Source organism: Pan paniscus, chromosome 1 (genome assembly GCF_029289425.2).
Source record: "Pan paniscus chromosome 1, NHGRI_mPanPan1-v2.0_pri, whole genome shotgun sequence".
NCBI lineage: Eukaryota > Metazoa > Chordata > Mammalia > Primates > Hominidae > Pan > Pan paniscus.
In genome coordinates, this window is record NC_073249.2 from 25,285,497 (window position 1) to 25,311,416 (window position 25,920).

The following is a 25,920-nucleotide window of genomic DNA, read 5'->3' on the forward strand; positions in this document are numbered from 1 at the left end:
AGTTAAGAATAGATTTAAGAATAAATTTGGTTGGGCATGGTGACTCACACCTGTAATCCCAGCACTTTGGGAGGCCGAGGCAGGTGAATCACCTGAGGTCAGGAGTTTGAGACCAGCTTGACCAATATGGTGAAAGCCCATCTCTGCTGAAAACACCAAAATTGGCCAGGCATGGTGGCGTGCACCTGTAGTCCCAGCTACTCGGAAGGCTGAGGCAGGAGAATCGCTTGAACCCAGTGAAGTGAGATCACGCCGCTGCACAGCCTGGGCATAGAGTGAGACTCCATCTCAAAAAAAAAAAAAAAAAAAAGAATAGATTTGTATGACCAAATGAAAATATTTGTTAAAATAAAAGTAGTAGCACATCTTGAATTACTTTTTGAACCTGAGTATTTCATAACATATAATGTTTAATACGAATTATAGGAAAATATCAGTGTAAATGAGCCATAACTTTTTTCAAATTTTAGTAAAATACTATAGATACATAACATAAAATTTACCATTTTAGCCATTTTTAAGTATATATTTCTGTGGCATTAAGTACATTCACATTGTTGTGCAACCATCGCCACTACTCATCTCCAGAACTTCTGCATCTTCCAAAACTGAAACTCTGTCCCCATTAAACACAAACTGCCCATTCCTTCTTCCTTACCCCTGGCAACCACCATTCTACTTTCTGTCTCTATGCTTTGCCTATTCTAGGTACCTCATACAAGTAGAATCATACAATATTTGTGGGATATAACTTTTTTTTTTTTTGAGACGGAGTTTTGGTCTTGATGTCCAGGCTAGAGTGCAATGGCGTGGTCTTGGCTCACTGCAACCTCTGCCTCCCAGGTTCAAGTGATTCTCCTGCCTGAGCCTCCTAAGTAGCTGGGATTACAGGCGCCTGCCACCACACCTGTTTTTCTTTTTCTTTTTCTTTTTTTTTTTTGAGATGAAGTCTCGCTCTTGTTCCCTAGGCTGGAGTGCAATGGTTTGATCTCAGCTCACTGCAACCTCCTCTTCCCGGGTTCAAGCGATTCTCCTGCCTCAGTGTCCCAAGTAGCTGGGATTACAGGCACCTGCCACCACACCCGGCTAAGTTTTGTATTTTTAGTAGAGATGGTGTTTCACCATATTGGCCAGGCTGGTCTCAAACTCCTGACCTCAGGTGATCCACCCGCCTCGGCCTCCCAAAGTGCTGAGATTACAGGCATGAGCCACCACGCCTGGCCTATAATTTCCTTAAGAGACTATTTTCCTTCTTTTTTTAATAATTCCTTTAGCTTAGCTTTCTATAGTTACCAAACTATTTGAGATTTCCATTAGGGCCTTTATTAAAAAATAATATAATATTATCGTAATAGAGATAATGTCATAAAGAAAAACCAAATTAATTTAAGCTTCTAAATACTTCTAAATATCCTAGTACCATTTCAATAAATGATTTTCAAAAATCCTCATATTTTGTTTTATAAGCTCTTTATTATGCCATTTAAAATTTTTCTCTTTGCTCTCACTTGAGAATAAATAGAATTCATTTTAGTTCTTACTATAAGTCAGAAACATTACCACATTTCAATTAAAGAATAGTTAGATTTCAGTGATCCAAAGATTCCTTAGCCCTTATTTCTACTAATTAGAAAGTAGTGTTGCTAATGAAACTTTTGGAGGTATCCTAGGTAGAGCACACCTCATGCCCTCAAAAAAAGGAGAGTTTGGCTGAGCGTGGTAGCTTGTGCCTGTAATCCCAGCACTTTGGGAGGCCAAGGTGGGTGGATCACCAGGTCAGGAGTTTGAGACCAGCCTGGCCAACATGGTGAAACCCGTCTCTACTAAACATAGAAAAAATTAGCCAGGTATGGTGGTGTACATCTGTAATCCCAGCTACTTGGGAAGCTGAGGCAGGAGACTCTCTTGAACCCGGGAGGCGGAGCTTGCAGTGAGCCGAGATCACGCCATCACACTCCAGCCTGGGCCACAGGGCGAGACTCTGTCTCAAAAAAAAAAAAAAAAAAAAAAAGGACAGTTTGTTACTTTCTTTCAAGTGAGGGTACTTGAAATTATTTCTTTTTCTAAAGGTTTAATCTTCTAAGAATTAGGAAACTTCTGAGAGTATCTAAACATATAACAGTGAATTCGTTTTGTGAAGCTCATACCCCACCTCATTTATTTATTGTGTTCCTTTATATACTGAGCTTTCTTTCACAAAAGATTTTTCTTAAACAAAGGATATGCTAAGAATAGAAAGCTGACAATTGCTCCCATTATGCAAATGTGAGGAAAATTCCTCCTCTGCTGGGCGCTGTGGCTCACGCCTGTAATCCCAGCACTTTGGGAGGCGGAGGTGGAGGCGGGCGGATCACAAGGTCAGGAGTTTGAGACCAGCCTGACCAACATGGTGAAACCCCGTCTCTACTAAAATACAAAAACTACCCAGCGTTGGCTGGGCACGGTGGCTCACGCCTGTAATCCTAGCACTTTGGGAGGCCAAGGTGGGTGGATCACCTGAGGTCAGAAGTTCAAGACCAGCCTGGACAACATGGTGAAACCTCATCTCTACTAAAAATACAAAAAATTAGCCAGGCGTGGTGGCGGGCAACTGTAATCCCAGCTACTTGGGGGGCTGAGGCAGGAGAATCGCTTGAACCTGGGAGGCGTAAGTTGCAGTGAGCCGAGATTGCGTCACTGCACTCCAGCCTGGTGACAGAGTGAGACAGAAAAAAGAAAAGTTCCTCCTCTGGGTCCTCACAAAGAGAACACTAAGATGCAATGCACAATGTCTTTAACAGTATTTCTGACACAAACACAATAAGCCTCTTGGGACTGAGGCTTGTCATTTTCTTAATATAAACTGAGGGTATTACTCAAAGCCAGTTCATTAAATACAATTTGATGAAGGTTCAAGAAATGCACTCTGAGGATGCACAGGACCTTGTGGAGGTCCAGCTTAACCCAAGGGTAGAATTTAGATATTGAGAAGTATAAAAGAATTGTCTTCTTATGATTCAGCTTTTGATTAAAACAGGGCACTGGATAGTTTGAGATTAGATTGTCTAACAGCACGCGGAGTGTCCTTAGGGAAGATCCGTACAGTTAATGTGACAGTGTGACAGTCGAGGTAAGTTGATAGGTTCTTAAAATCATAGAAAGCACCTAACAAGGGCTCCTACCTAATGTGGCAGCCCCACCACCATAGCAAGAAAGTCTACGCTAGTCTTCATTTTAAGAAATCACTATTATATGTTCACTGATGCCCCCCTCCCCTCTCAAATATAGCACAAAATTATATATACTCATCTGGAAATAAGATACTTATCTATTAAGATACTTTATTTAAAAAATTAAATAATAAAGATTAACAAAGTTCTATAAGGGCCATTCAGTTGCAAATTTGAACTTTAGAACTCAGGTTTTCTAATTCCTCGCCCAGTGTTACTTCCACTGTTTAGGTCTTTTTATTGAAGTATGATACACCTACAGAAAAGTGGTAAATGTAAAGTAGATTTAGAGATTCAAGAAAAAAATTTAAAAGTGGTAAATGTAAAGTAGATTTAGAGATTCAAGAAAAAAATTTAAAAGTGGTAAATGTCCAGCTCCATGAATTGTTACAAAGTCTCCAGATCAAGAAAGAGAACACTCCAAGTCTAATTCATAGAATTATGAAGTGCAATGGTGACTGCCAGAGGTTGGGAGGCGGGGGCAGGAAGAATGGAGAGTTAGTGTTTAATGGATGCATTGTTTTCTTTGGGAAGATAAAAAAGTTCTGGAGCCGGATAGGGGTGATACAACAATGTGGGTGGACTTAATGCCACTGACCTGTACACAGAAAAATGGTTGAAATGGTCAGTTTTTTGTATGTTTTGCCACAATAAAATAGAACATTCCCACACCGACAAAAGCTGCCCTTCTACTTCCAGCCACTACCCACTTCTGCCTGCCCCCAGGATTGACCACTATCCTGACTCGGTTGAAAATTGTTTACACTAAAAGATGCTTAGCAATCCTACATTCTGACCCTTTAGTTTTATTACTTAGAGAAAAAAGCACAAGATTGTTTGCCTAAGATCATAGTTTGTGTCCCAGGTCAAAATGGATTGAATGGGAAATTAACTGTTTCTTGAACCTGTGGTAGATAACATGTCCATTTTATTTAGTGATAGCAACTAACAGATGTATAATTTATGCAGTTCTTGAACATGCCCTGCTGGGAGGCAGTGAGACGCTGGTATGTGAGTGTGGGCAGAGCAACAGGTAACTAGTGCACAAGGCCGGCAGCTCCAGTCCTCTCAGCCAGGTCGCCGAACCCTGTGCCTGGAGCACTTTGCCAGGCTGACGTTTTACACTAAGAAAAGCTTACTGGGCAGGTGCTGTGGCCCTCACCTGTAATCTCAACACTTCGGGTGGCCAAGGCGGGCAGATCGCTTGAGCTGAGGAGTTTGAGATCAGTCTGGGCAACATCGTGAAACGCCATCTCTACAAAAAATACAAAAATTAGCCAGGTGTGGTGGTGGGTGCCTATAGTCCCAGCTACCCAAGAGGCTGAGGTGGGAGGATGGCTTGAGCCCGGGAGGTGGAGGTTGCAGTAAGCTGGGATTGCGCCATTGCACTAAGCCTGGATGACAGAGCCAGACCCTGTCTCAAAGAAAAAAAAAAGAAAAGAGAAAAGCTTAATGGCTTGTGTTTATTCACTTTTGTGTGTGTTTCTTCTTCTTTTTTTTTTTTTTTGAAACCAAGTCTCCAACTCTCCAACTGTCACCCAGGCTGGAGTGCAATGGTGTGATCATGGCTTACTACAGCCTCCACCTCCCGGGTTCCAGTGATTCTCCTGCCTCAGTGTCCCGAGTAGCTGGGATTACAGGCACACGCCACTCCATCGCTACTAAAAATATAAAAAATTAGCCAGGCGTGGTGGCATGTGCTTGTAGTCCCAGCTACTCAGGAGGCTGAGGCAGGAGAATTGCTTGAACCTAGGAGACAGAGGTTGCAGTGAGCCAAGATCGCACCACTGCACTCCAGAGCGAGACTGTCTCAAAAAAAAAAAAAATTAGCCAGGCATGGTGGCATGTAGTTCCAGCTCCTCGGGAGGCTGAGGTAGAAGGATCTCTTGTGCCGAGGAGGTCAAGTCTGTTGTGGTTGTTCCACTCACTCCTGCCTGGGTGACAGAGCAAGACCCTGGGGGGAAGAAAAAGCTTGTTTTGTTTGCCTCTGCAGTTTGTCACTAAAAATATTATTAAACATAATGTATGCATGCAAGTTACTGGGTTAAGTGTTAAAATTCTGGGTTGATTTTTTTTCTCTACATCCAGTCTCATGAGAAATTCTAAGAGTTCTAAGTTACATACTTGTCATTGCTAATGTGTCTTGAAATGAGCTGAAGGGGAATTGGCACCAAAATCAAGATTGAGTGTTAGCTAAATGATTAAGAAAGAATATACTGAGCTTAGAGTGCCTTGTGCTTTTATTTTAGAGCAGATACTGCTCCTTCTCTCCTGGCCAGGTTCAGTATTATTTCTTCCGTCCTAGCCAGCCTCACACCAACACTAAGCATTGCTTAAGTATTTGCCATATTTAAGCTGGAAAGGAAATGTGTTTCTTCACCTTTGGAAAGATCGAGGTGCTGGTTTTCATTCTTGTTGATGGTGTTTAGTATTTGCTGCAGCTGTACACAAATTCCTCAAACTTCATGAGCATAAATTGTTTGCCTTTAGCTTTCTCAAGTTTGGAATCTGCTTCTTAGCCTCATTTCTCAACATCGAAATTTGTATAAACCTTAACAGCACCAGTCTGGAAGTCAGTTATACTCATTTAGTCAAACAGCCATTATTAAGAACCTATTATGTAGATGAATATGGTCTTTATCTTTATTTTGAGACTCAGTCTCACTCTGTCGCCCAGGCTGGAGTGCAGTGGCATGATCTCTGCTCACTACAACCTCCACCTCCAGGGCTTGAGCAATTCTCGTGCCTCAGCCTCCCGAGTAGCTGGGACTACAGGTGCATACCGTAACGCCCGGCTAATTTTTGTATTTGTAGTAGAGACGGGGTTTCACCATGTTCCCCAGGTTGGTCTCGAACTCCTGACCTCAGGTGATCTGCCCACCTTGGCCTCCCAAAGTGCTGGGATTACAAGCATGAGCCATCGCGCCCGGCATGGTCTTTAAAGCTCCAATGAAAAATCATTTTTCTCTCTTACTTAGAATGGTACCAAACCACCACTGGATGCAGATGTAAATTTGGAAGCAATTGCTGGTGACCTTCGCTGTGATTGCTATACGTAAGTGTTTAAATCTCAAGTCAATTCACTCTCTGGGGTTCAATTTCCTCATCTATAAAATGAGGGGTGATGATGCTCACCTCAGCAGATTGTTGGGAGGATTAAATGAGGTATCCCATGAAGCACATAAAGTGTCTGGCATCTCCCTTCTTAGAGAAGAGACTGCACATTTGGAGGCCCTGAAGGAATTCCTGGGAACAGGGGAGTCCTTTCATATGTTGACTCTTGGTACTTAACCTACCCTAACCAGCACTGCTGTCCTTTACAAATTGTACTGGTGCGTCAGCATTTAAAAGAGACTAATCTACAAGTGCCACATTTTGCAGCCCTCGGGATGCATTTTCACCGCATGTCTTTTCACCTCCACATAGCCTGTAGTAACATCAGGAAATCTGACATTTCTGCCTTCATCCTTCCTATGTTTGTGGTTGTTACAGTTATTAGTTTTTCTTCATATGTTTTGAAGTAAATTTGTTTGTTAACTTTCCCGATTTGGGGACACAGAGGGAGGAAATGAAACTCAAGTTTAACTAACAGAGACAATGCCCCCTCCGGCTTTTCGTTTTGTTTCTTTTTTTTCTTTTTTTTTTCCATACAGGGTTTCCCTCTTTCACCCAGGCTGGAGTACAGTGGCATGATCATGGCTCACTGTAGCCTTGACTTCCTGGGCTCAAGCAATCCTCTGACCTCAGCCTCCTGAATAGCTGGTACCATCCCCAGCTAATTTTTTTAAAAAATTTTTGTAGTTTTGGGGTCTCGCCATATTGCCCAGGCTTGTCATGAACTCCTGAGCTTAAGTACTCCCTCATGCCTCAACCTCCCAAAGTGCTGGGATTACAGTGAGCCACCACACCCGGCCCTTTTTTTTTCCCTGTTATGTCCTTCCAATGTTGCAGGGATTCTCAGTGAAGAGAAACTGATCAGAGTCTCAGGCAGGGGTGGTGAGGGGCAGATGTAAATGCCCCTACCTCCCCTTAAATAGGATGTGCCTCACCCCCTAATTAGGAATCAAATCCATACCAGTCTTTATTTAAATGATGTGGCCAGGCACAGTGGCTCACGCCTGTAATCCCAGCACTTTGGAGGCTGAGGTGGGCAGATCACTTGAGGTCAGAAATTTGAGACCAACCTGGCCAACATGGTGAAACCTTGTCTCTACTAAAACTACAAAAATTAGCCGGGCATGGTAGTGCACACCTGTAATCGCAGCTACTAGGGAGGCCGAGACAGGAAAATTGCTTGAACCCAGCAGGTGGAGGTTGCAGTGAGCTGAGATCGTGTCACTGCACTCCAGGCTGGGCAACAGAGCGAGACTCCATCTCAAAAAATAAAAATAAATAAAATTAAAAATAAAGAAATGGCCTTATGCTTAGGAGACTACTACTTGAGTAGTTTACTGCTTTAAGGGCGGGAGCAGTGGCTCACACCTGTAATCCTAGCCCTTTGGGAGGCCAAGGCAGGCAGATTGTTTGAGGCCAGGAGTTCAAGACCAGCCTGGGCAACATAGTAAGACCCCGTCTCTATAAAAAAATATAATAATAATACAGCTTTAAGTGCTCAAATCTGACAAGATTTTCGGTGAGTAACAGGTGATTTTGGTGGCAGAACTTGCCCTGGGCTAAATCTTTTGGATATACCAAGTAGGCTATCAGTCTGTGAAGGGGTTAGGGCTAAAGTTGAATGGTGTACATTTTGGATTTTCATGCCACTATAATTACAGTTTGAGAGACACTACACTTCTACAGTCTATAGCTATCTGTTTGTGTTAGTTAATGGTGTTTCCACCAATGTTAGATTTCATAGTATGGGAAGGAATGAATACCCCAGCAGGTATGTGATTATTAAATAATGTTATAACCCTAACATTTAGCCAACAAAACACCAGATTCAGTTAAAAATTTAAGCTCTGTGGGTCTTTTATATAGTATGTGTCTGAGGCAGGAGAATCACTCATAACCCGGGACGCAGAGGTTGCGGTGAGCCAAGATCACACCACTGCACTCCAGCCTAGGTGACAGAGCAAGACTCCATCTCAAAAAAAAAAAAATTTATATAGTATGGGGATTATCAACATTATATAATAAGTTTAGTGTCCAGAGATGAGGTTTTTTAAAAAAATTTATTTTTCATTTTCATCTTTTCTTTCCAAGACTTGTGAATCATAGAAGTGACGTTTTTATCCCCAAACTCAAACTCTTTCTCATATAATCTCTAAGAATCCTGTTACAGCTGTAATGTAGTGAAACTCCAGTCAACATGAGTGTCTTTCATTGAACTCAGAACTGTGCTGACTCAGCATATTATTACATGAACTAATTAAATAAGTGAAGGCCTGTTTGTATTTGTCATATTTTAAGTAACTTATGATGTGTTCATTCAGTTTTAACTTGAATCAGGTGCATTAAAGACTTTCCAGGGTTTGTATTTTTCCCTTCTGAACTTGGAGCCTCAAGTGACTTTTTGGGGGGTTTTCTTGAGACAGGGTCTCACTCTGTCACCCAGGCTCACTATAGCCTTTGCCTCCCAGGCTCAAGCAATTCTGCCATCTCAGCCTCCCAAAGTGCTGGAATTACAGGCATGACCCACTGCGCCCAGCCCATAAATGACTTTTTAATAAGCTTACTTTAGACATTATGTAATACATGAATATGCTAGTCAGCACTTTAGCCCTTTATGCATTGTATTGTTTCCTCCATAATTTCCTTTCTTCTTGAGTTTAGTTTTTTTTGTTTTTGTTTTTTAATTGGGACAGAGTCTCACTCTGTCACCCAGGCTGGAGTGCAGTGGTGTGATCTTGGCTCACTGCAACCGCCACCTCCCGGGCTCAAGTGATCCTCCCACCTAAGCCTCCCCAGTGCCTGGGACTACAGGCGCATGCCACCATGCCCAGCTAATTTTTTTGTAGTTTTGTAGATATGGCATTTCTCCATATTGCTGAGACTAGTCTCAAACTCCTGTTCAAGTGATCCACCCACCTCGGCCTCCCAAAGTGCTGGGATTATAGGCGTGAGCCACTGCACCTGGCCTAGAAATATCTTATATAAAAGCTAAGAGCTCTTTTCTATTGATTGATAATCAATTTATTTCTCGTCTTTATTGGTCACTTTTTCTCCTGATTATTTAATATATGACTTATATGAAAATTGTTTTCCGGGTTTTTTTCTGGGATTTTGCAGTATCTAAGAATAAGTAAATAACTATTATTTTATTGTAGGGGCGCAGATCTCTCTGCTTTGGTACGAGAAGCTTCTATCTGTGCCCTGAGACAGGAAATGGCAAGACAGAAGAGTGGAAATGAAAAAGGTACAATTCTCTCCAGAATCTCTCAATTCTAATTATGATACTTAAAACCACTGTTGCCCTGGAAAATGACCATTTTCTAGTGTCTATTATCTATGATATTAAAGCTAACGTTTTTCTAATAAGACTGTTAGAAGCTGTTCTGAAATATTAGGTAACCTCTGTTGCTGACAATTATAATAATAGCAAAGTTATTTAGTACCTCTCTAATAAAGAGTACTGTCCCTATAGGCAAATGGATCCATTCGCTGTCTTCATCATGAGTCTGGGCTGCTTATCAATTCTGGAAAAACGTATTCTTTTGCTAAGGTGATATCTACTTGCCTGTTAAAATGCAGCCTAAATTGGAGAGCTTAGAAAATACACAAGAGAAGTGAAATTTGGAATAACTTTCCATATGTTGAGACTTTCCTTTCAAAATATAAAATCTGTCTATTGTGTTATGTGATGCTTTGGGGCCATCTCAAAAGCTTTGCACCATCCTTCACATTTGACAGTGTCTTTAATGTTATTATTTGAGTGCATATGGGGGAAAAAATTGTCTGCTGGGTGTGGTGACTCACATCTGTAATCCCAGCACTTTGGGAAGCTGCGGCAGGAGGATTGCTTGAGCCCAGGAGTTTGAGAGCAGCCTGCGCAACAAACAAAGATGCCATCTCTATAAAAAATTTAAAAATTAGACTGGCATGGTGGTGCATGCCTATAGTCCTAACTACTTGGGAGGGTGAGGCCCAGGAGTTCGAGGCTGCAATGAGTTATGATTGCACCACTGCACTCCAGCCTGAGTGACAGAGCAAAACCCTGTCTCTATTTTTATTTTGTTATTTTTATTTTTATTTTTTTATTTTTTTTGAGACAGAGTCTCGCTCTCACCCAGGCTGGAGTGCAGTGGCGCGATCTTGGCTCACTGCAAGCTCCGCCTCTTGGGTTCACGCCATTCTCCTGCCTCAGCCTCCCAAGTAGCTGGGATTACAGGCGCCGGCCACCACACCTGACTAATTTTTTTTTTTTTTGTATTTTTAGTAGAGACGGGGTTTCACCATGTTAGCCAGGATGGTCTCGATCTCCTGACTTCGTGATCCGCCTGCCTCGGCCTCCCAAAGTGCTGGGATTACAGGTGTGAGCCACTGCGCCCGGCCTCCCTGTCTGTATTTTTATTTATTTATTTATTTATTTTCGAAACTTGAGTCTTGCTCTGTCGCCCAGGCTGGAGTGCAGTGCCGCGATCTCGGCTCACTGCAACCTCCACCTCCTGGTTCAAGCAATTCTCCTGCCTCGGCTTCCCGAGTAGCTGGGACTACAGGCATGTGCCACCACACCCACTTAATTTTTTTTGTATTTTTAGTAGAGACGGGATTTCACCATATTGGTCAGGCTGGTCTCGAACTCCTGATCTCATGATCCGCCCACCTCGGCCTCCCAAAGTGCTGGGATTACAAGCCTGAGCCACCGCGCCCGACCTAAAGCTCCCTTCTAAACCAGTGCTGAGATATATTATATATAAAATATTCTATGATATTATGGCTCCATAAGATCTCACTGTGTGTTGCATACTCTTAAATATTAATACTATGGAATCCTACTTTCTATTCCCAGTTAAATTTATTTGAATTATCTGAATAATTCTGGCTCTTCTTCATAAGCATCACCATTAAGTTAAACAATGCAAAGAGGCCTACAAAAAGTTACCAACTTATGAGTGGCAGATCTCTTTGGGTGGTTTTGGATTAAAATCTGATGAGCAGAATATATCTGGCTAGAATACTGTTCTGAAAAAGAATAGAGCCCATCTCATCACTGATCTCTTTAGTGGACCCCTTGAAAGTTTTGAAGTCTTTCAAAGGAAGTTAAGTTCTAAGTCAGTTACCATATGATACTGAGATGTGTATATTTGTGCATTTGCTCCATAGGTGAACTCAAGGTTAGTCATAAGCATTTTGAAGAAGCTTTCAAGAAAGTAGGATCATCTATATCAAAAAAGGTAAGCAATGCTGTTAAATGCATAGAGAAAGGAAACTAGAATTTTAGACCAGTAGATATGACCTCATGAATTAAACTCTTTTTTTTTTTTTTTGAGACGGAGTCTTGCTCTGTCGTCCATGCTGGAGTGCAGTGGTGCGATATCTGCTCACTGCAAGCTCTGCCTCCCGGGTTCACACCATTCTCCTGCCTCTGCCTCCCAAGTAGCTGGGACTACAGGTGCCCGCCACCATGCCCGGCTAATTTTTTGCATTTTTAGTAGAGACGGGGTTTCACCATGTTAGCCAGGATGGTCTCGATCTCCTGACCCCGTGATCCGCCCGCCTCTGCCTCCCAAAGTGCTGGGATTACAGGCGTGAGCCACCGCGCCCGGCTGAATTAAACTCTTTTACAGATTGTTTTGTATACTACTTCTACTCCCTAAAAAGAAATTACATGGTTCATTTTGATCTGAAAACAAGCAAAATAATTGCCTTTGTGAGAATGTTCTTGAGAGATTTTAATTTTATATGTTTCTTAGGGACTGGAACACAGTTTTCCTAACTAGATTCTCTAACAACTTTATTCAGAAAGAGAATGACCTCCTCTGCCTCCATAATCTCAGGTTTTTTTTTTTTTTTTTCGTTTTTTGAGACAGAGTCTCGCTCTGTCACCCAGTCTGGAGTGTAGTGGCATGATCTCGGCTCACTGCAACCTCCGCCTCCTGGGTTCAAGCGATTCTTCTGCCTCAGCCTCCTGAGTAGCTGGGACTATAGGTGTGCACCACCACGCCTGGCTAATTTTTTGTATTTTTAGTAGAGACAGGGTTTCACCATATTGGTGAGGCTGGTCTCAAACTCTTGACCTCGTGATCCACCCGCCTTGGCCTCCCAAAGTGCTGGGATTACAGGCGTGAGCCACTGCGCCCAGCCCACAATCTCAGAATTTTAATCATCTAATTTAAGTATTATTTGACCTACTCTACCCTTTTTGATAAATGGCTTTGTATTTCTTGGAGCTAGACTGTACCCAAACTAAGCCATAGGGACTTACCCATACATTTCAGGGAAATAAAAACATCTTCACCATAGGTGGGAGAAGGGTTAAAAAAAAATCACTCTGGAGCTGGGCACAGTGGTTCATGCCTGTTATCTCAGCTACTCAGGAGGCAGAGGTGGGAGAATGGCTTGAGCCCAGGAGTTCAAGATCAGCCTGGGCAACATGGTGAGACCCTGTCTCTACAAAAAAATTAAAACTTAGCCAGGCATGGTGTCATGCACCTGTAGTCCCAGCTACTTAGGAGACCCAGGCAGAAGGATTACTTGAGCCCAGGAGGTTGAGGCTACACTGAGCCATGATCACACAATTGTACTCCAGCCTCGGTTACAGAACGAAACCTTGTCTCAAAAACAAACAAATAAACACAGAAGAAAAAACACACTTCAAGTATTTCTTTGGGATGAATACACAGGAGTGGAATTGCCACCCAACATTTAAAATGTTAATTTGCCAGACGCGGTGGCTCACTTCTGTAATCCCAGCACTTTGGGAGGCTGAGGCGGGCCGATCACGAAGTCAGGAGTTCAAGACCAGCCTGGCCAATATAGTGAAATCTCATCTCTACTAAAAATACAAAAATTAGCTGGGCACGCACCTGTAGTCCCAGCTACTGCGCACCTGTAGTCCCAGCTACTCAGGAGGCTGAGGCAGAAGAATCGCTTGAACCTGGGAGGCAGAGGTTGCAGTGAGCCAAGATTGCACCACTGCACTCCAGCCTGGGCGACAGATCGAGACTCCGTCTCAAAAAAAAAAAAATTTTTTTTTTTAATTTGACCACAGTGAGATTCTACTACACACCTACCACAATGAGTAAAATTTAAAATATTGGCAACACTAAATGGTGGCAAGGATGTGAAACAGCTGGAACTCTTTTTATTTATTTATTTATTTATTTATTTATTTATTTATTTATTTATTTTTGAGACAGAGTTTCACTCTTGTTGCCCAGGCTGGAATGCAATGGCACAATCGCAGCTCACCACAACTTCTGCCTCCTGAGTTCAAGCTATTCTCCTGCCTCAGCCTCCCGAGTAGCTGGGATTACAGGCATGTGCCACCACACCCGGCTAATTTTTTGTATTTTTAGTAGAGACAGGGTTTCTCCATGTTGGTCAGCCTGGTCTCCAACTCCCAACCTCAGGTGATTGGCCCGCCTCAGCCTCCCAAAGTGCTGGGTTACAGGCCTGAGCCACCACGCCTGGCCTGGAACTCTTATACATTGTTGCTGAAAATGTAGGTACAACCACACTGGAAAACATTCTGGCAATTTCTTTTTTTTTTTTTTTTTTTTTTTTTGAGACGGAGTCTCGCTCTGTCACAGTGGCGTGATCTCGGCTCACTGCAAGCTCCGCCTCCCAGGTTCACGCCATTCTCCTGCCTCAGCCTCCCGAGTAGCTGGGACTACAGGCGCCCGCCACCATGCCCAGCTATTTTTTTTGTATTTTTGTAGAGACAGGGTTTCACCATATTAGCCAGGATGGTCTCGATCTCCTGACCTCGTGATCCACCCATCTCAGCCTCCCAAAGTGCTGGGATTACAGGTGTGAGCCACCGCGCCTGGCCCATTCTGGCAGTTTCTTATGAATGTTAATGTAGTGTAAGAAGCTTCTACTTTCCCGGCCTGGCGCAGTGGCTCACGCCTGTAATCCCAGCACTTTGAGAGGCCGAGGCGGGTGGATCATGAGGTCAGGAGTTTGAGACCATCCTGGCCAACATGGTGAAACCCCATCTCTACTAAAATGCAAAAAATTTGCCGGGCGTAGTGGTGCGCACCTGTAGTTCCAGCTACTCAGGAGGCCGAGGCAGGGGAATCCCTTGAACCCAGGAGGCAGAGATTGCAGTGAGCCGAGATTGCACCGCTGCATTCCAGCCTGGGCGACAGAGTGAGACTCCGTTTCAAAAAACAAAAAAAGAAGCTTCTGCCTTTGCCTCCTTTCCATCTGGATTCAGTGTAGTTTAGAATTGTGCTTTCTTCACTAATTAGATAGACATAAGACTCTTGACCTGATTTTTTAGGAAAACTTGAGTCAACGATTGTGAATGTCATGGAGTCCCCTGTGGAAGGGAGCATGTGTAGGATTTAGATTAGGATTTAGATGCAGGAAGGTAAAATATCACCTCTCTTTAACAGTAAGTTAGTCAGCAAGAGCTACTATGCCAAAGTACCACAGACTGGGTGGCTTAAAAAGTGGGAAATTTATTTTCTCACAGTTCTGGAGAGTGTTGGGCAGGGTTGGTTCTTCTGGAGCCTTTGTCCTCACTGATGGCTGTCTTCTCCCAGCGCCTGCATGTGCTTTTCCCTCTGCGCACATGCTCTTCCCTCCTGTGCCCTAATCCCCTCTTTTTGTAAGGAGAGCAGTCATATTGGATAAGAGTCTACCTGTATGACCTCATTTTAATCCAGTCTCCTCTATAAAGACCCTCTCTCCAGTTACAATCACATTCTGAGGTCCTGCGGGTGCGGACTGCAGCATGTGAATTTTGGGGGGCACCATTCAGCCCAAAACAAGCAGTGACGGGCTCTGTATTCTGTGTTCTCCCTCCTTTCAGGATCAAATCATGTATGAACGTTTGCAGGAGTCCCTCAGCCGGTGACATCTCCAGCAGCCAGCTTAGAGGAGCTAGCCCATCAAGCCGGCAGAGAATCCCCCACACGCTCTGAAGAACCCGCTTTCAGCTGGACACAGGCGCGGCCTCATGTAAACATTTTATTTTCAAATGAATGAGGCCAAGCTGAAGCTGAAGATTCTTCCCATCTGGCCAGCCTCGTGTGAAAATGCCTTCTTCCTCTTTAAGAAAAAGGACAATTTTTAAACTGCTGAAATAAAATGACTGTTACATTTTTCAAATAAAACTTTTACTTTGAACTATTTTGACTATACAGAAAAGTTACAGAGATCTCCTCCCCCGCCTTCCACAACCATCTAGGAATAAGTGCCAACCTGATGCCCTATCACTCCCAAATACTGTCATGTGTATTTCCTATACTTGAAGATATTCTCCTACATAACCGGCCATCAAAGTCAGGGAATTAATACATTGATACATCACTGCCATCTAATCCTCCTCCATTCAAGTTCCTCTAGTTGTCCTGATAATGTCCTTTAAAACAGGTCCCTAACCCCCAGGTTGGAGACAGGTACCTATCTGTCTCCTGTTAGGAACCAGGACGCACAGTGGGAGGTTAGTGGTGGGCGAGCGAGCATTACTGCCTTAGCTCCACCTCCTGTTAGATCAGTGGCAGCATTAGACTTTCATAGAAGCGTGAACCCTGTTGTGAACTGTGCACTTGAGGGACCTAGGTTGTACCCTCCTCATGAGAATCTGATGCCTGATGATCTGAGGTGGAACAGTTTCTTCCTGAAACCACCTCCCTGACCCTGTCTGTGGAAAAATTATCTTCCACGAAACCGGTGCCTGAGCCTAAAAGGTTGGGGACCACTGCTTTAAAAGGAGGCCACTGCAGTTAGTTGCTACATTCTTTAATCTCTTTTAAGCGTGGAACATTTCTTCAGGTTTGACTTTTGACACTTGTGAAGGTTTCAGGCCAGTTACTTTGTAAAATTCCTTAAGTGTGGATGTGTCTGATGTTTTCCTTGTGATTAGACTCAAGTTATGCATCTTTGGCAGATTACAAAGTGACACTGTGCGCTTGTCATGTGGCATGCAATTTCAGTTTGTCCTGTTACTCATGATGTTCACTGTGATCACTTGAGGTAGTTCTTCCAGGTTTCTCACACTACAAAGTTAATCTTTACTCTTTTTTTTCACTTTGTAATGTATGTGTATTTTATGGGAAGTTACTTTGAAACTCTATAAAGTCCATTCCTCATCAAAGTCAAGTATTACTATTTTTAATATATTATCCATTATTATCATTATGATATTCAAACTGTCCCAGATTTGACTCTCCTTTGGCCTCTATATGTTTGATGAGTCCCTAGGCAATACTTTGTGAAGGGCTTGATTTTTGTTGTGTTCAACTCATCATTTACAGTGTTGCTCACAATATATCCGGAAGTTATATATACATGGGTCTGGTTACCTACTTTTCTTTCTTCTTAAATTTTTACTTCACCTCATTCTACAAAAATTTTTAGGCTACTTTTAAGAATGTGGACCAGTCACAGTGGCACATGCCTGTAATCCTAGCATGTTTGGGAGGCCTAAGTGGGAGGATCACTTGAGTTCAGGAGTTCGAGAGCAGCCTGGGCAACATAGTGAGACCCCCCCCCCACCGCCATCTCTACAAAAAGAAAAAAAAAAAATGTTACAAGCCCAGGCGCGGTGGCTTATGCCTGTAATCCCAGCACTAGGCCAAGGCGGGCAGATCGCCTGAGGTCGGGAGTTCTTGACCAACCTGGCCAACATGGTGAAACCCCGTCTCTACTAAAAATATGAAAATTAGCCGGGCCTGGTGGCAGGCACCTGTAATCCCAGCTACTCAGGAAGCTGAGGCAGGAGAAGCGCATGAACCCGGAGGCGGAGGTTGCAGTGAGCCAAGATCGCACCACTGCACTCCAGCCTAAGCAACAGAGTAAGACTCTGTCTCAAAAAAAAAAAAAATTTACAAAAAGAATGTGGTGAAAAAATGTTACTAAAAGCAAATCAGGGTTACAAAGGTCAATAAAACAGTCTTTTTTTTTTTCTTTTTTTGAGACGGAGTCTTGCTGTATTGCCCAGCCTGGAGTGCAGTGGTGCAATCTTGGCTCACTGCAACCTCCACCTCCCGGGTTCCTGCCATTCTCCTGCCTCAGCCTCCCAAGTAGCTGGGACTACAGGTGCCTGCCACCACGCCCGGCTAATTTTTTGTATTTTTAGTAGAGACGGGGTTTCACCGTGTTAGCCAGGATGGTCTCGATCTCCTGACCTTGTTATCCTTCCACCTTGGCCTCCCAAAGTGCTGGGATTACAGGTGTGAGTCACTGTGCCCAGCCCACACATTCGTTTTTTTGAGGAGTTCGCAGAAGGATTCAGACATCTCAGCAGAGTATGACCATGCCCAGTGAAAGGGCATGAAGAAGAGGGTACCTTAGGACACCAGAAGAGGGAGCACCAAAAAAGAAAAAAAAAGGCAAATCAGGATCACATACTAAAGGTAGGTGATTAAGAATCAAGGGAAGCCGGGTGCGGTGGCTCACGCCTGTAATTCCAACACTTTGGGAAGCCAAGGCGGGCGGATCACGAGGTCAAGAGATCAAGACCATCCTGATCAACATGGTGAAACCCCGTCTCTACTAAAAATACAAAAATTAGCTGGGTGTGGTGGCATGGCCTGTAGTCCCAGCTACTCGGGAGGCTGAGGCAAGAGAATTGCTTGAACTCGGGAGGCAGAGGTTGCAGTGAGCCGAGATCGTGCCACTGCACTCCAACCTGGTGACAGAGTGAGACTCCGTCTCAAAAAAAAAAAAAAAAAAAAAAGAATGAAGGGAAGATTGGAATATGCACCAGAAGGTCTTAAATTTGAGGAGCAGATTCAACTCTGCTTGACATCCACCCAATCCTGAGAAACACAGGTATATCATAGATGTGGGTTATGAGAAAAAGCAAAAATCTTCTTGACTATTAAATGTTAGGTCTAAGTATCCAACTTGCTGGTAGTTTAGCTTAACCTCGACATAAAATGTAGAATGCATAAGAGAGCAGACTGGCTGCGTGTTCGTTGGCTTTGCCAGTCAGGTATGGTACGTGTTGAACAGCAGGCAGATACTGCGACAGGTAATGTGACAGTGGACGTTGCCAGCACTTCTGCAAATGGAAGGGAAGATCATATTTTTCAGCATGATCTGTGTACTACACACTGCCAAATGTTATCTTAACGCTCCCAACTCATACTAGGGATCAAATAGAGTTATCACCATTTCATCAAAAAGAACAAGGTTCAGAGCCTGTTCAAGGGGACTCGCGGAACAGTCTGAATTCTGGTCTACAGCAGTCTAACTTTTCTTTCTCTTGTGAAAAAGATCCAGTCCTCTGTTCAGAAACTCCCGGAATTATGTCCTCTGTTCTAGCACTGTCAAAGATTTAGCCATTTCATTAAACACTTTGTACTGAGCATTACTGACATAATGGTGAACAAACTCAGAACTTAATGCCCAGTGTGGTGTGTGTGGCAGAGAGCTTATCGCCCTATAATGTCCATTCTTTTCTTCTACCTTTTAGTAAGAAGGGCTCTTGCTGCCAGGAAAGTGACTAACAAACATCTGGCTAGTATAATATAAACAGAAGCGATGGGAACAGCTTCTGGTTACATCCTTATAAGGAAGTGACTTGGGTTGCATTAACCCATCATTAACTCAGGGCAGCCTACATTGAACTCAACACACCTTCTCCCAGAAGCAAAGACCCTGGCTATGTCCTTGAAAAGTCATAACTTGTTTAAAAAAGAAGGTACTACCTGTCATTTTAACTCCATGCTGCCCTTCCCGGGACTAGAGAGTGATGAGCTGATGATGAACCTGTTTTGGCCTTGTAAATGGAGACAACATCCTAGGGAATGACAAAGTAATAAAACACAAGAAACCAGGATCGTGGGCAACCCTTGCGGCAGAGTTTCCTCACCCCTCAGATGGTCATTTGCCTCACTTGTGTGTGTGATCTTTATATTGCTTAAGCCATTTATATTTTGGTCTGTGTGAAAGGAGCCAAATTCATATCCAACTTAATACAGATAAAGAGACAGTCACAAAACAGTGTGAGAAGGGCTGAAAAGGGATAAGAATAGTCACCAAGCGAAGAGCACAGGGTAGGAGCAGCTAGTCCATAATTGGAATTGGAAGGTTCTCCCAAGAATGCGATGTGTCAGCGGAATCCTGAAGGTGAAGAAGATGAAGGAAGGAGGTAAATGACCTGAGCAGAGAACAAAGGCCTGGATAAGGGAGGGGCTGGTGTCAGTGGGAAGAAGCAGGTGGCCTCTCACGTTTGTATGTAGGTTATTGCTGAAAACATGTCCAAGTAGTATTTACGGGAAGATCTTATTTCCAAAAGGTAAAAATGTTGTAAAATGCCTTATTACCCTAAAAAGTATAAGTAGATATAACTTAGGTAAAAGTATAGTATTCTATACTTTGTATCTGTCACTATTCTAGATCTCACTGTTTGAACTCAGGAACTGAATAGATTTGGATACATTTTTCGGACAAATCCCTCACTATTTGAAATTGCACTACTCACCTTCCAAAGCTGAGAAGCCAAATAGATTTGGGTGAGATGGTATTGCTCACGATTCAGACTCTAGCCTTATCACTTTTGCTTTGGATTATGAGACTTACGCTTATCACTATTATCAGCATTTGTTTTTCTTTTTCTTTTTCTTTTTTTTTTTTTGGTGACGGAGTCTCCCTCTGTTGCCCAGGCTGGAGTGTAGTGGCATGATCTCGGCACACTGCAACCTCTGCCTCCCAGGTTCAAGGGATTCTCCTGCCTCAGCCTCCCGAGTAGCTAGGATTGCAGCCGCGTGCCACCACACCCGGCTGATTTTTGTATTTTTAGTAGAGACGAGGTTTCACCATGTTGACCAGGCAGATCTTGAACTCCTGGACTTAAGTGATCCGCCCACCTCAGCCTCTCAAAGTGCTGGGATTACAGGCGTGAGCCCCTGTGCCTGGCCAAGGGCAAGGATTCTGTCAGTCAGTGTCTCTGTAGCACCCAGCCCGGATTCTGGCATGCAGGAAGCATTGAATAAAGTGAAGTGAATGAACTGTTCTTCAACAACATGTTTGTCCAAATTAGACTGCTGGGGCACAGCTCCTCCAGGTAAGAATTTTTAATGTTTGCTCACCAGGTAATAGAAGTTTGACTTTGTCATATGAGCCAGACACAGTGGCTCATGCCTGTAATCCCAACGCTTTGGGAGGCCGAGGCAGGCAAATCACCTGAGGTCAGGAGTTTGAGACTAGCCTGGTCAACATGAATCCCCATACCTACTACAAATACAAAAATTAGCCAAGCATGGTGGTGTGTGCCTGTAATCCCAGCTACTCAGGAGGCTGAGGCAGAAGGATTGCTTGAACCCAGGAGGCAGAGGTTGCTGTGAGCTGAGATCATGCCATTGCACTCTAGCCTGGGCAACAATAGCGAAACTCTGTCTCAAAAATAAAAAGAAGTTTGACTTTGTCATATGAAAAATGATAAAGAGCTGGGTGCAGTGGCTCATGCCTGTAATCCCAACACTTTGGGAGCCAAGGCAGGTGGATCACGTGAGCTCAGGAATTCCAGACTAGCCTGGGCAACATGGTGAAAAAACCCCGTTTCTACAAAAAAAGCAAAAATTAGCTGGGTGTGGTTGTGACTGCCTGTAGTCCCAGCTACTTGGGAGGCTGAGGTGGGAGGATCACTTGAGCACAGAAGGTTGAGGCTGCAGTGAGCCATGTTTGTGCCACTGCACTCCAGCCTGGGTGACAAAGCAAGACCCAAAAAAATAAAAACGATAAAGAGACATGTCGGCCGGGCGCAGTGGCTGGCCAGGTGCAGTGGCTCACACCTGAAATCCCAGCACTTTGGGAGGCTGATGTGGGCGGATCACAAGGTCAGGAGTTTGAGACCAGCCTGACCAACATGGTGAAACCTCGTCTCTACTAAAAGTACAAAAATTAGCCGGGTGTGGTGTTGCGCATCTGTAATCCCAGCTACTCGGGAGGCTGAGGCAGGAGAATCACTTGAACTTGGGAGGTGGAAGTTGCAGTGAGCCGAGATGGTGCCACTGCACTCCAGCCTGGGCAACACAGCGAGACTCCATCTCAAAAAAAAAAAAAAAGAGAGACATGTGAATAGCTCAACGTTCCACTCCTACACACATATAAATGAATATGCATACATATGTTCACCAAAATAGCACCATAATTCATAATAGATCAAAACTAGAAACAAACCAAATGTTCATCAGCAGTAGAACAGATAAATGTGGTGTTTTCTCACACTAGAACGTAGTACGACCCAGCAATGACAAACTGGCTTCAACAACATGGGTGACTCTCATAGATGTTGATTGAAAGAAGCCAGTTCTTGTGTGATTCTACTGATTAATATATATAAAATTCAAAGACAAAGCAAATTGATTCCATTAGTAGGCTGCTACTTAGGGGGGGTGGTGGCTGGCAGGGAGCATGCATTAGGGCTGCCCCTGGTGTGCCAACCATGCCCTCCTTGATCCGGGTGATGCTTACATGGTCATGTTTCCTTTGTGAAGATCCATCATGCTATATGCCTATCTGGGCTCTTTTCTGCAAGTATGTTTACTTGTATTAAAAAGTTAACAAAGTTAGCCAGGCTCGGTGGCACATGCCTGTAATCCCAGCACTTTGGGAGGCTGAGGAAGGAGGATTGCTTGAGCTCAGGAGTTGGTGACCAACCTGGGCAACATGGCAAGACCCTGTCTCTACTAAAAATACAAAAATCAGCCAGGAGTGGTGACATGTGCCTGTAACCCCAGCTACTAGGGAGACTGAGGCAGGAGAATGGCTTGAACCCGGGAGGCAGAGGTTGCCATGAGCCAAGATCATGCCACTGCACTCCACCCTGGGCAACAGAGCAAGACTCTGTCTCAAAAAAAAAAAAAAAAAAGTTAACAAACTTAAGGTAAAAATTTGTATATACAGCCAGGCACGGTGGCTCACGCCTGTAATCCCAGCACTTTGGGAGGCTGAGGCAGGCGGATCACAAGGTCAGGAGATCGAGACCATCCTGGCTAACATGGTGAAACCCCGTCTCCACTAAAAATACAAAAATTAGCCAGGCGTGGTGGCGGGCGCCTGTAGTCCCAACTACTCGGGAGGCCAAGGCAGGAGAATGGCGTGAACCCGGGAGGCGGAGGTTGCAGTGAGCCGAGATCGCACCACTTCACTCCAGCCTGGGCGACAGAGTGAGACTCTGTCCGCCTTAGGAAAAAAAAAAAAACTGTATATCATGATTCTTCATCTGATTCTGAAGAAGTGCTATAAATACATATTATGAAAATAAAAAACAATAGGGATATCAATGTTGAATGTGTGGGTTGCTTAAAAGTAAAGAACCACACATGCTTTAGTACGCCTGGCGGATGAGTTAGCCACCCTTTCCTCCCTCTTTTTACCCTAAAACACCAGATACTTTGCTCATGCTGTTCTGTCTGTTTATGGTGAGAAACTGAGGTTGGAAAAAGCAGTAGCTGAATTAATTGATTCACCCTCCACAAATGCCATTCTCTCTTTCTGGAAGAACTCCATGTGTGCACATAAGCTTCAAATATGTATGCAGCCAGCAAGGTTATCTGGACGAATGCCGCCTTCTGGGATTTTCCTTAGAAAGCCTGTTGACACTGTGCAATCTGGTCCCACTACCAAGTAAGCCTTACCCTTGAGCGGAGGAGAGAGAGACTCAGCAAAGGTGTTCCAAAGAACGCTTTCCTAGAGGTGGAAGTAAAAAGTCCACATTATGTCACAGCCATTCTGTCTTCCAAGACCGAAGTCTCAAGATGGGAAAACTCCAGGGAAATTCCTGAGCTGCCCTTCCACCTCTATCCTCATTGCTGCTCTTCCTGCCTTGTTCCTCATCACCCAAGCGAGAAATCTGACATCAGCTTCAGTTCTTCTGGTTCAGTCATTTATGATTTAGAAACGTTTCTGAAATCCATCCCCTTTGTTCTCATAGACACTGACCTAATTTCAGGCTCTCATCACCTTTCATAACTATTACTTTAGCTTCCTAGTTAATCTCCTGTTCAAATCTCTTGTACACTGAAACCAGAGTTGCTTTCCAAAATGCAAATTAATCCAGCCTAGCCAACATGGCGAAATCCCATCTCTACTAAAAATACAAAAAATTAGCTGGGCATGTCGGTGCACGCCTGAATCCCAGCTATTTGGGAGGCTGAGGCACAAGAATCACTCCAACCTGAGAGGCAGAGGTTGCAGTGAGCTGAGATTGCGCCATTGCACTCCAGCCTCTGTCTCAAAAAAATGAAACAAAATAAATCATGTCACTTCTCTGTGGAATATTCTTCAGGGGCATGAATTCATTAGTCTAATTACACACGGACTTTGTAATCTGACATCAACCCACCTTTGCTACCTGTCCCTCCTCTTTCCTTGATTGGATTGATTGCCATTCCATTCCAGTGCTGTGTTCTATCACACCTCTGAGTTTGTGCTCATGATGTTCCCCCTTCCTAGAATGTCTCCTCCCTACCACCCACAGGGACTGCTTTGGGATTTCAATACCATTTCCTGATCAGCTTTGCCTCCTCCATCTGCTTTCAGCTCAGACTGCCTTCTATGCTGACCTGGACTGACCAGCACTGATACTAGATCTGCTATTTAAGTGCTAGGCTAAAATTGACAATAGCATGTCCTCTCCTCATTTTGGCATCTATAGCACTTGACACATGATAAGCACCAAGTTACTTTTTTTTTTTTTTGAGACAGAGTCTCGCTCTATCACCCAGGCTGGAGGGCAGTGGCGCGATCTCGGCTCACTGCAGTCTTCGCCTCCCGGGTTCCAGCAATTCTCCTGCCTCAGTCTCCTGAGGAGGTGGGACTACAGGCCTGCACTGCCACACCCAGTTAATTTTTGTATTTTTAGTAGAGACGGCGTTTCACCATGTTGACCGGGCTGGTCTTGAACTCCTGACCTCAGGTGATCTACCCTCCTCGGCCTACCAAAGTGCTGGGATTACAGGCGTGAGGCACCGCACCTGGCCAGCAAGTGACTTTTTATAATAATTGAACAACTGAATCACTTTATTCTATGGCACAAAGCACAGTTAACAGTGAAGAGATCTGATGTCATTTCCACCAAACTAAGATTTCATGACTGTCTGCAGACAAGCCATAAGGCTTTGGAGGTGGGGCTTCCTCTGGTATTTAGTTACTGCTGGTCAGAAGCCGTTTTAGCAATACTTCTCTGATGATCAGGGGCCCAGGAGCCCTGAATATGGTCAAGGCATTCAAAAGAAACTTTCTAAGACCCTGGCCTACAGGAGCATTCTCTAAAACAGCTTCAAAGAGGAGATTATAGATAATTTATTACAACCAAAATTCTAATTACCTTCTTTTGTACAGACAGGAAAATCTGCTTCCCCCTTTGGCTGATTGTGAGCCTGGTATGGGGACAATGGATCTTCTTTTCAGATTCCAGGAAGTTTTGCTCACTTCAACTTTCTCAAAATTAATGTTGCAGAAAGATAAATGAGTTTCACAGTAACTGAGGACTTTAGAAGTGGAGACACTGGGTGAGGGAACTAGCATAGTCCAGGGAGCTATAGAAATGCTGTTTCACGGTGTATAAGGAAATCAGTTTTTCAAATTAAAAAGCCATATATTAGAAAAGGGGATCAGGGCCAGGGGCCATGGCTCAGCCTGTAATCCCAGCACTTTGGAAGGCCAAGGGGGGAAGATCCCTTGAGGCCAGGAGTTCAAGACTAGCTTGGGCAACATAGCAAGACCCCATCTCTAAAAAAAGAAAAAGAAAAAAAAAGAAGCCGGGTGCAGTGGCTCACACCTGTAATCCCAGCACTTTCGGAGGCTGAGGCGGGCGGATCACTTGAGGTCAGGAGTTTGAGACCAGCCTGACCAACATGGTAAAACCCTGTCTCTAATAAAAATACAAAAATTAGCTGGGCATGGTGGCATGCACCTGTAATCACAGCTACTCAGAAGGCTGAGGCAGGAGAATCACTTGAACCCAGGAGGCAGAGGTTGCAGTGAGCTGAGGTTGTGCCACTGCACTCCAGCCTGGTCAACAGAGCGAGACTCTGCCTCAAAAAAAATAAATACGTAAAATAAAATTTAAATTTAAATTTAAAAAATTTTAAAAAGAAAAGAAAAAGAAAAAGAATTAGCCAGTATGGTGGTATCCCAGCTACTCGGGAGGCTGAGGCAAGAGGATTGCTTGAGCCCAGGAGATCAAGGTTGCAGTGAGTTGTGATTGTGCCACTGCACTCCAACCTACATGACAGAGTGAGGCCCAGTTTCTAAAAACAATTAAAATAGGAGGTGGAGAAAAATAAAGAAAAATGAATAAAAGGAGATGAAAAGCAAATTAATCCAACAACACTTTTTGAGGACCTATGTCATGTCTGATTTTTTATTTATTTTATTTTATTATTTTTTTGAGACAGAGTCTCACTCTGTCACCCAGGATGGAGTGCAGTGGTGCGATCTCGCCTCACTGCAAGCTCCGCCTTCCAAGTTCACGCCATTCTCCTGCCTCAGCCTCCTGAATAGCTGGGACCACAGGCGCCTGCCACCACGCCCAGCTAATTTTTAGTACTTTTAGTAGAGACAGGGTTTCAGCGTGTTAGCCAGGATGGTCTCAATCTCCTGGCCTTGTGATCCGCCTGCCTCAGCCTCCCAAAGTGCTGGG

The 25,920-nt window shown here is 43.9% G+C and overlaps 1 protein-coding gene and 1 long non-coding RNA gene across 2 annotated transcripts in view; one reads left to right on the forward strand and one right to left on the reverse strand.

Moving 5' to 3' along the window:
- Positions 1 to 15,452, forward strand: part of NVL (nuclear VCP like) — a 102,694-nt gene extending 87,242 nt beyond the window's left edge. The window contains 4 exon segments of the mRNA XM_063597397.1: positions 6,188 to 6,264; positions 9,479 to 9,567; positions 11,475 to 11,545; positions 15,133 to 15,452. Of these exon segments, the coding sequence (XP_063453467.1) occupies positions 6,188 to 6,264; positions 9,479 to 9,567; positions 11,475 to 11,545; positions 15,133 to 15,177 (282 nt within the window). The 3' untranslated portion in view covers positions 15,178 to 15,452.
- Positions 14,760 to 23,202, reverse strand: LOC130541207 (uncharacterized). Its single transcript, XR_008955252.2, has 3 exons — positions 22,913 to 23,202; positions 18,980 to 19,394; positions 14,760 to 15,371 (listed from the first exon to the last, which is right to left on the reverse strand). It is a non-coding gene; the product is annotated as an uncharacterized LOC130541207 (long non-coding RNA).
- Between the last annotated feature and the right edge of the window lie 2,718 nt (positions 23,203 to 25,920).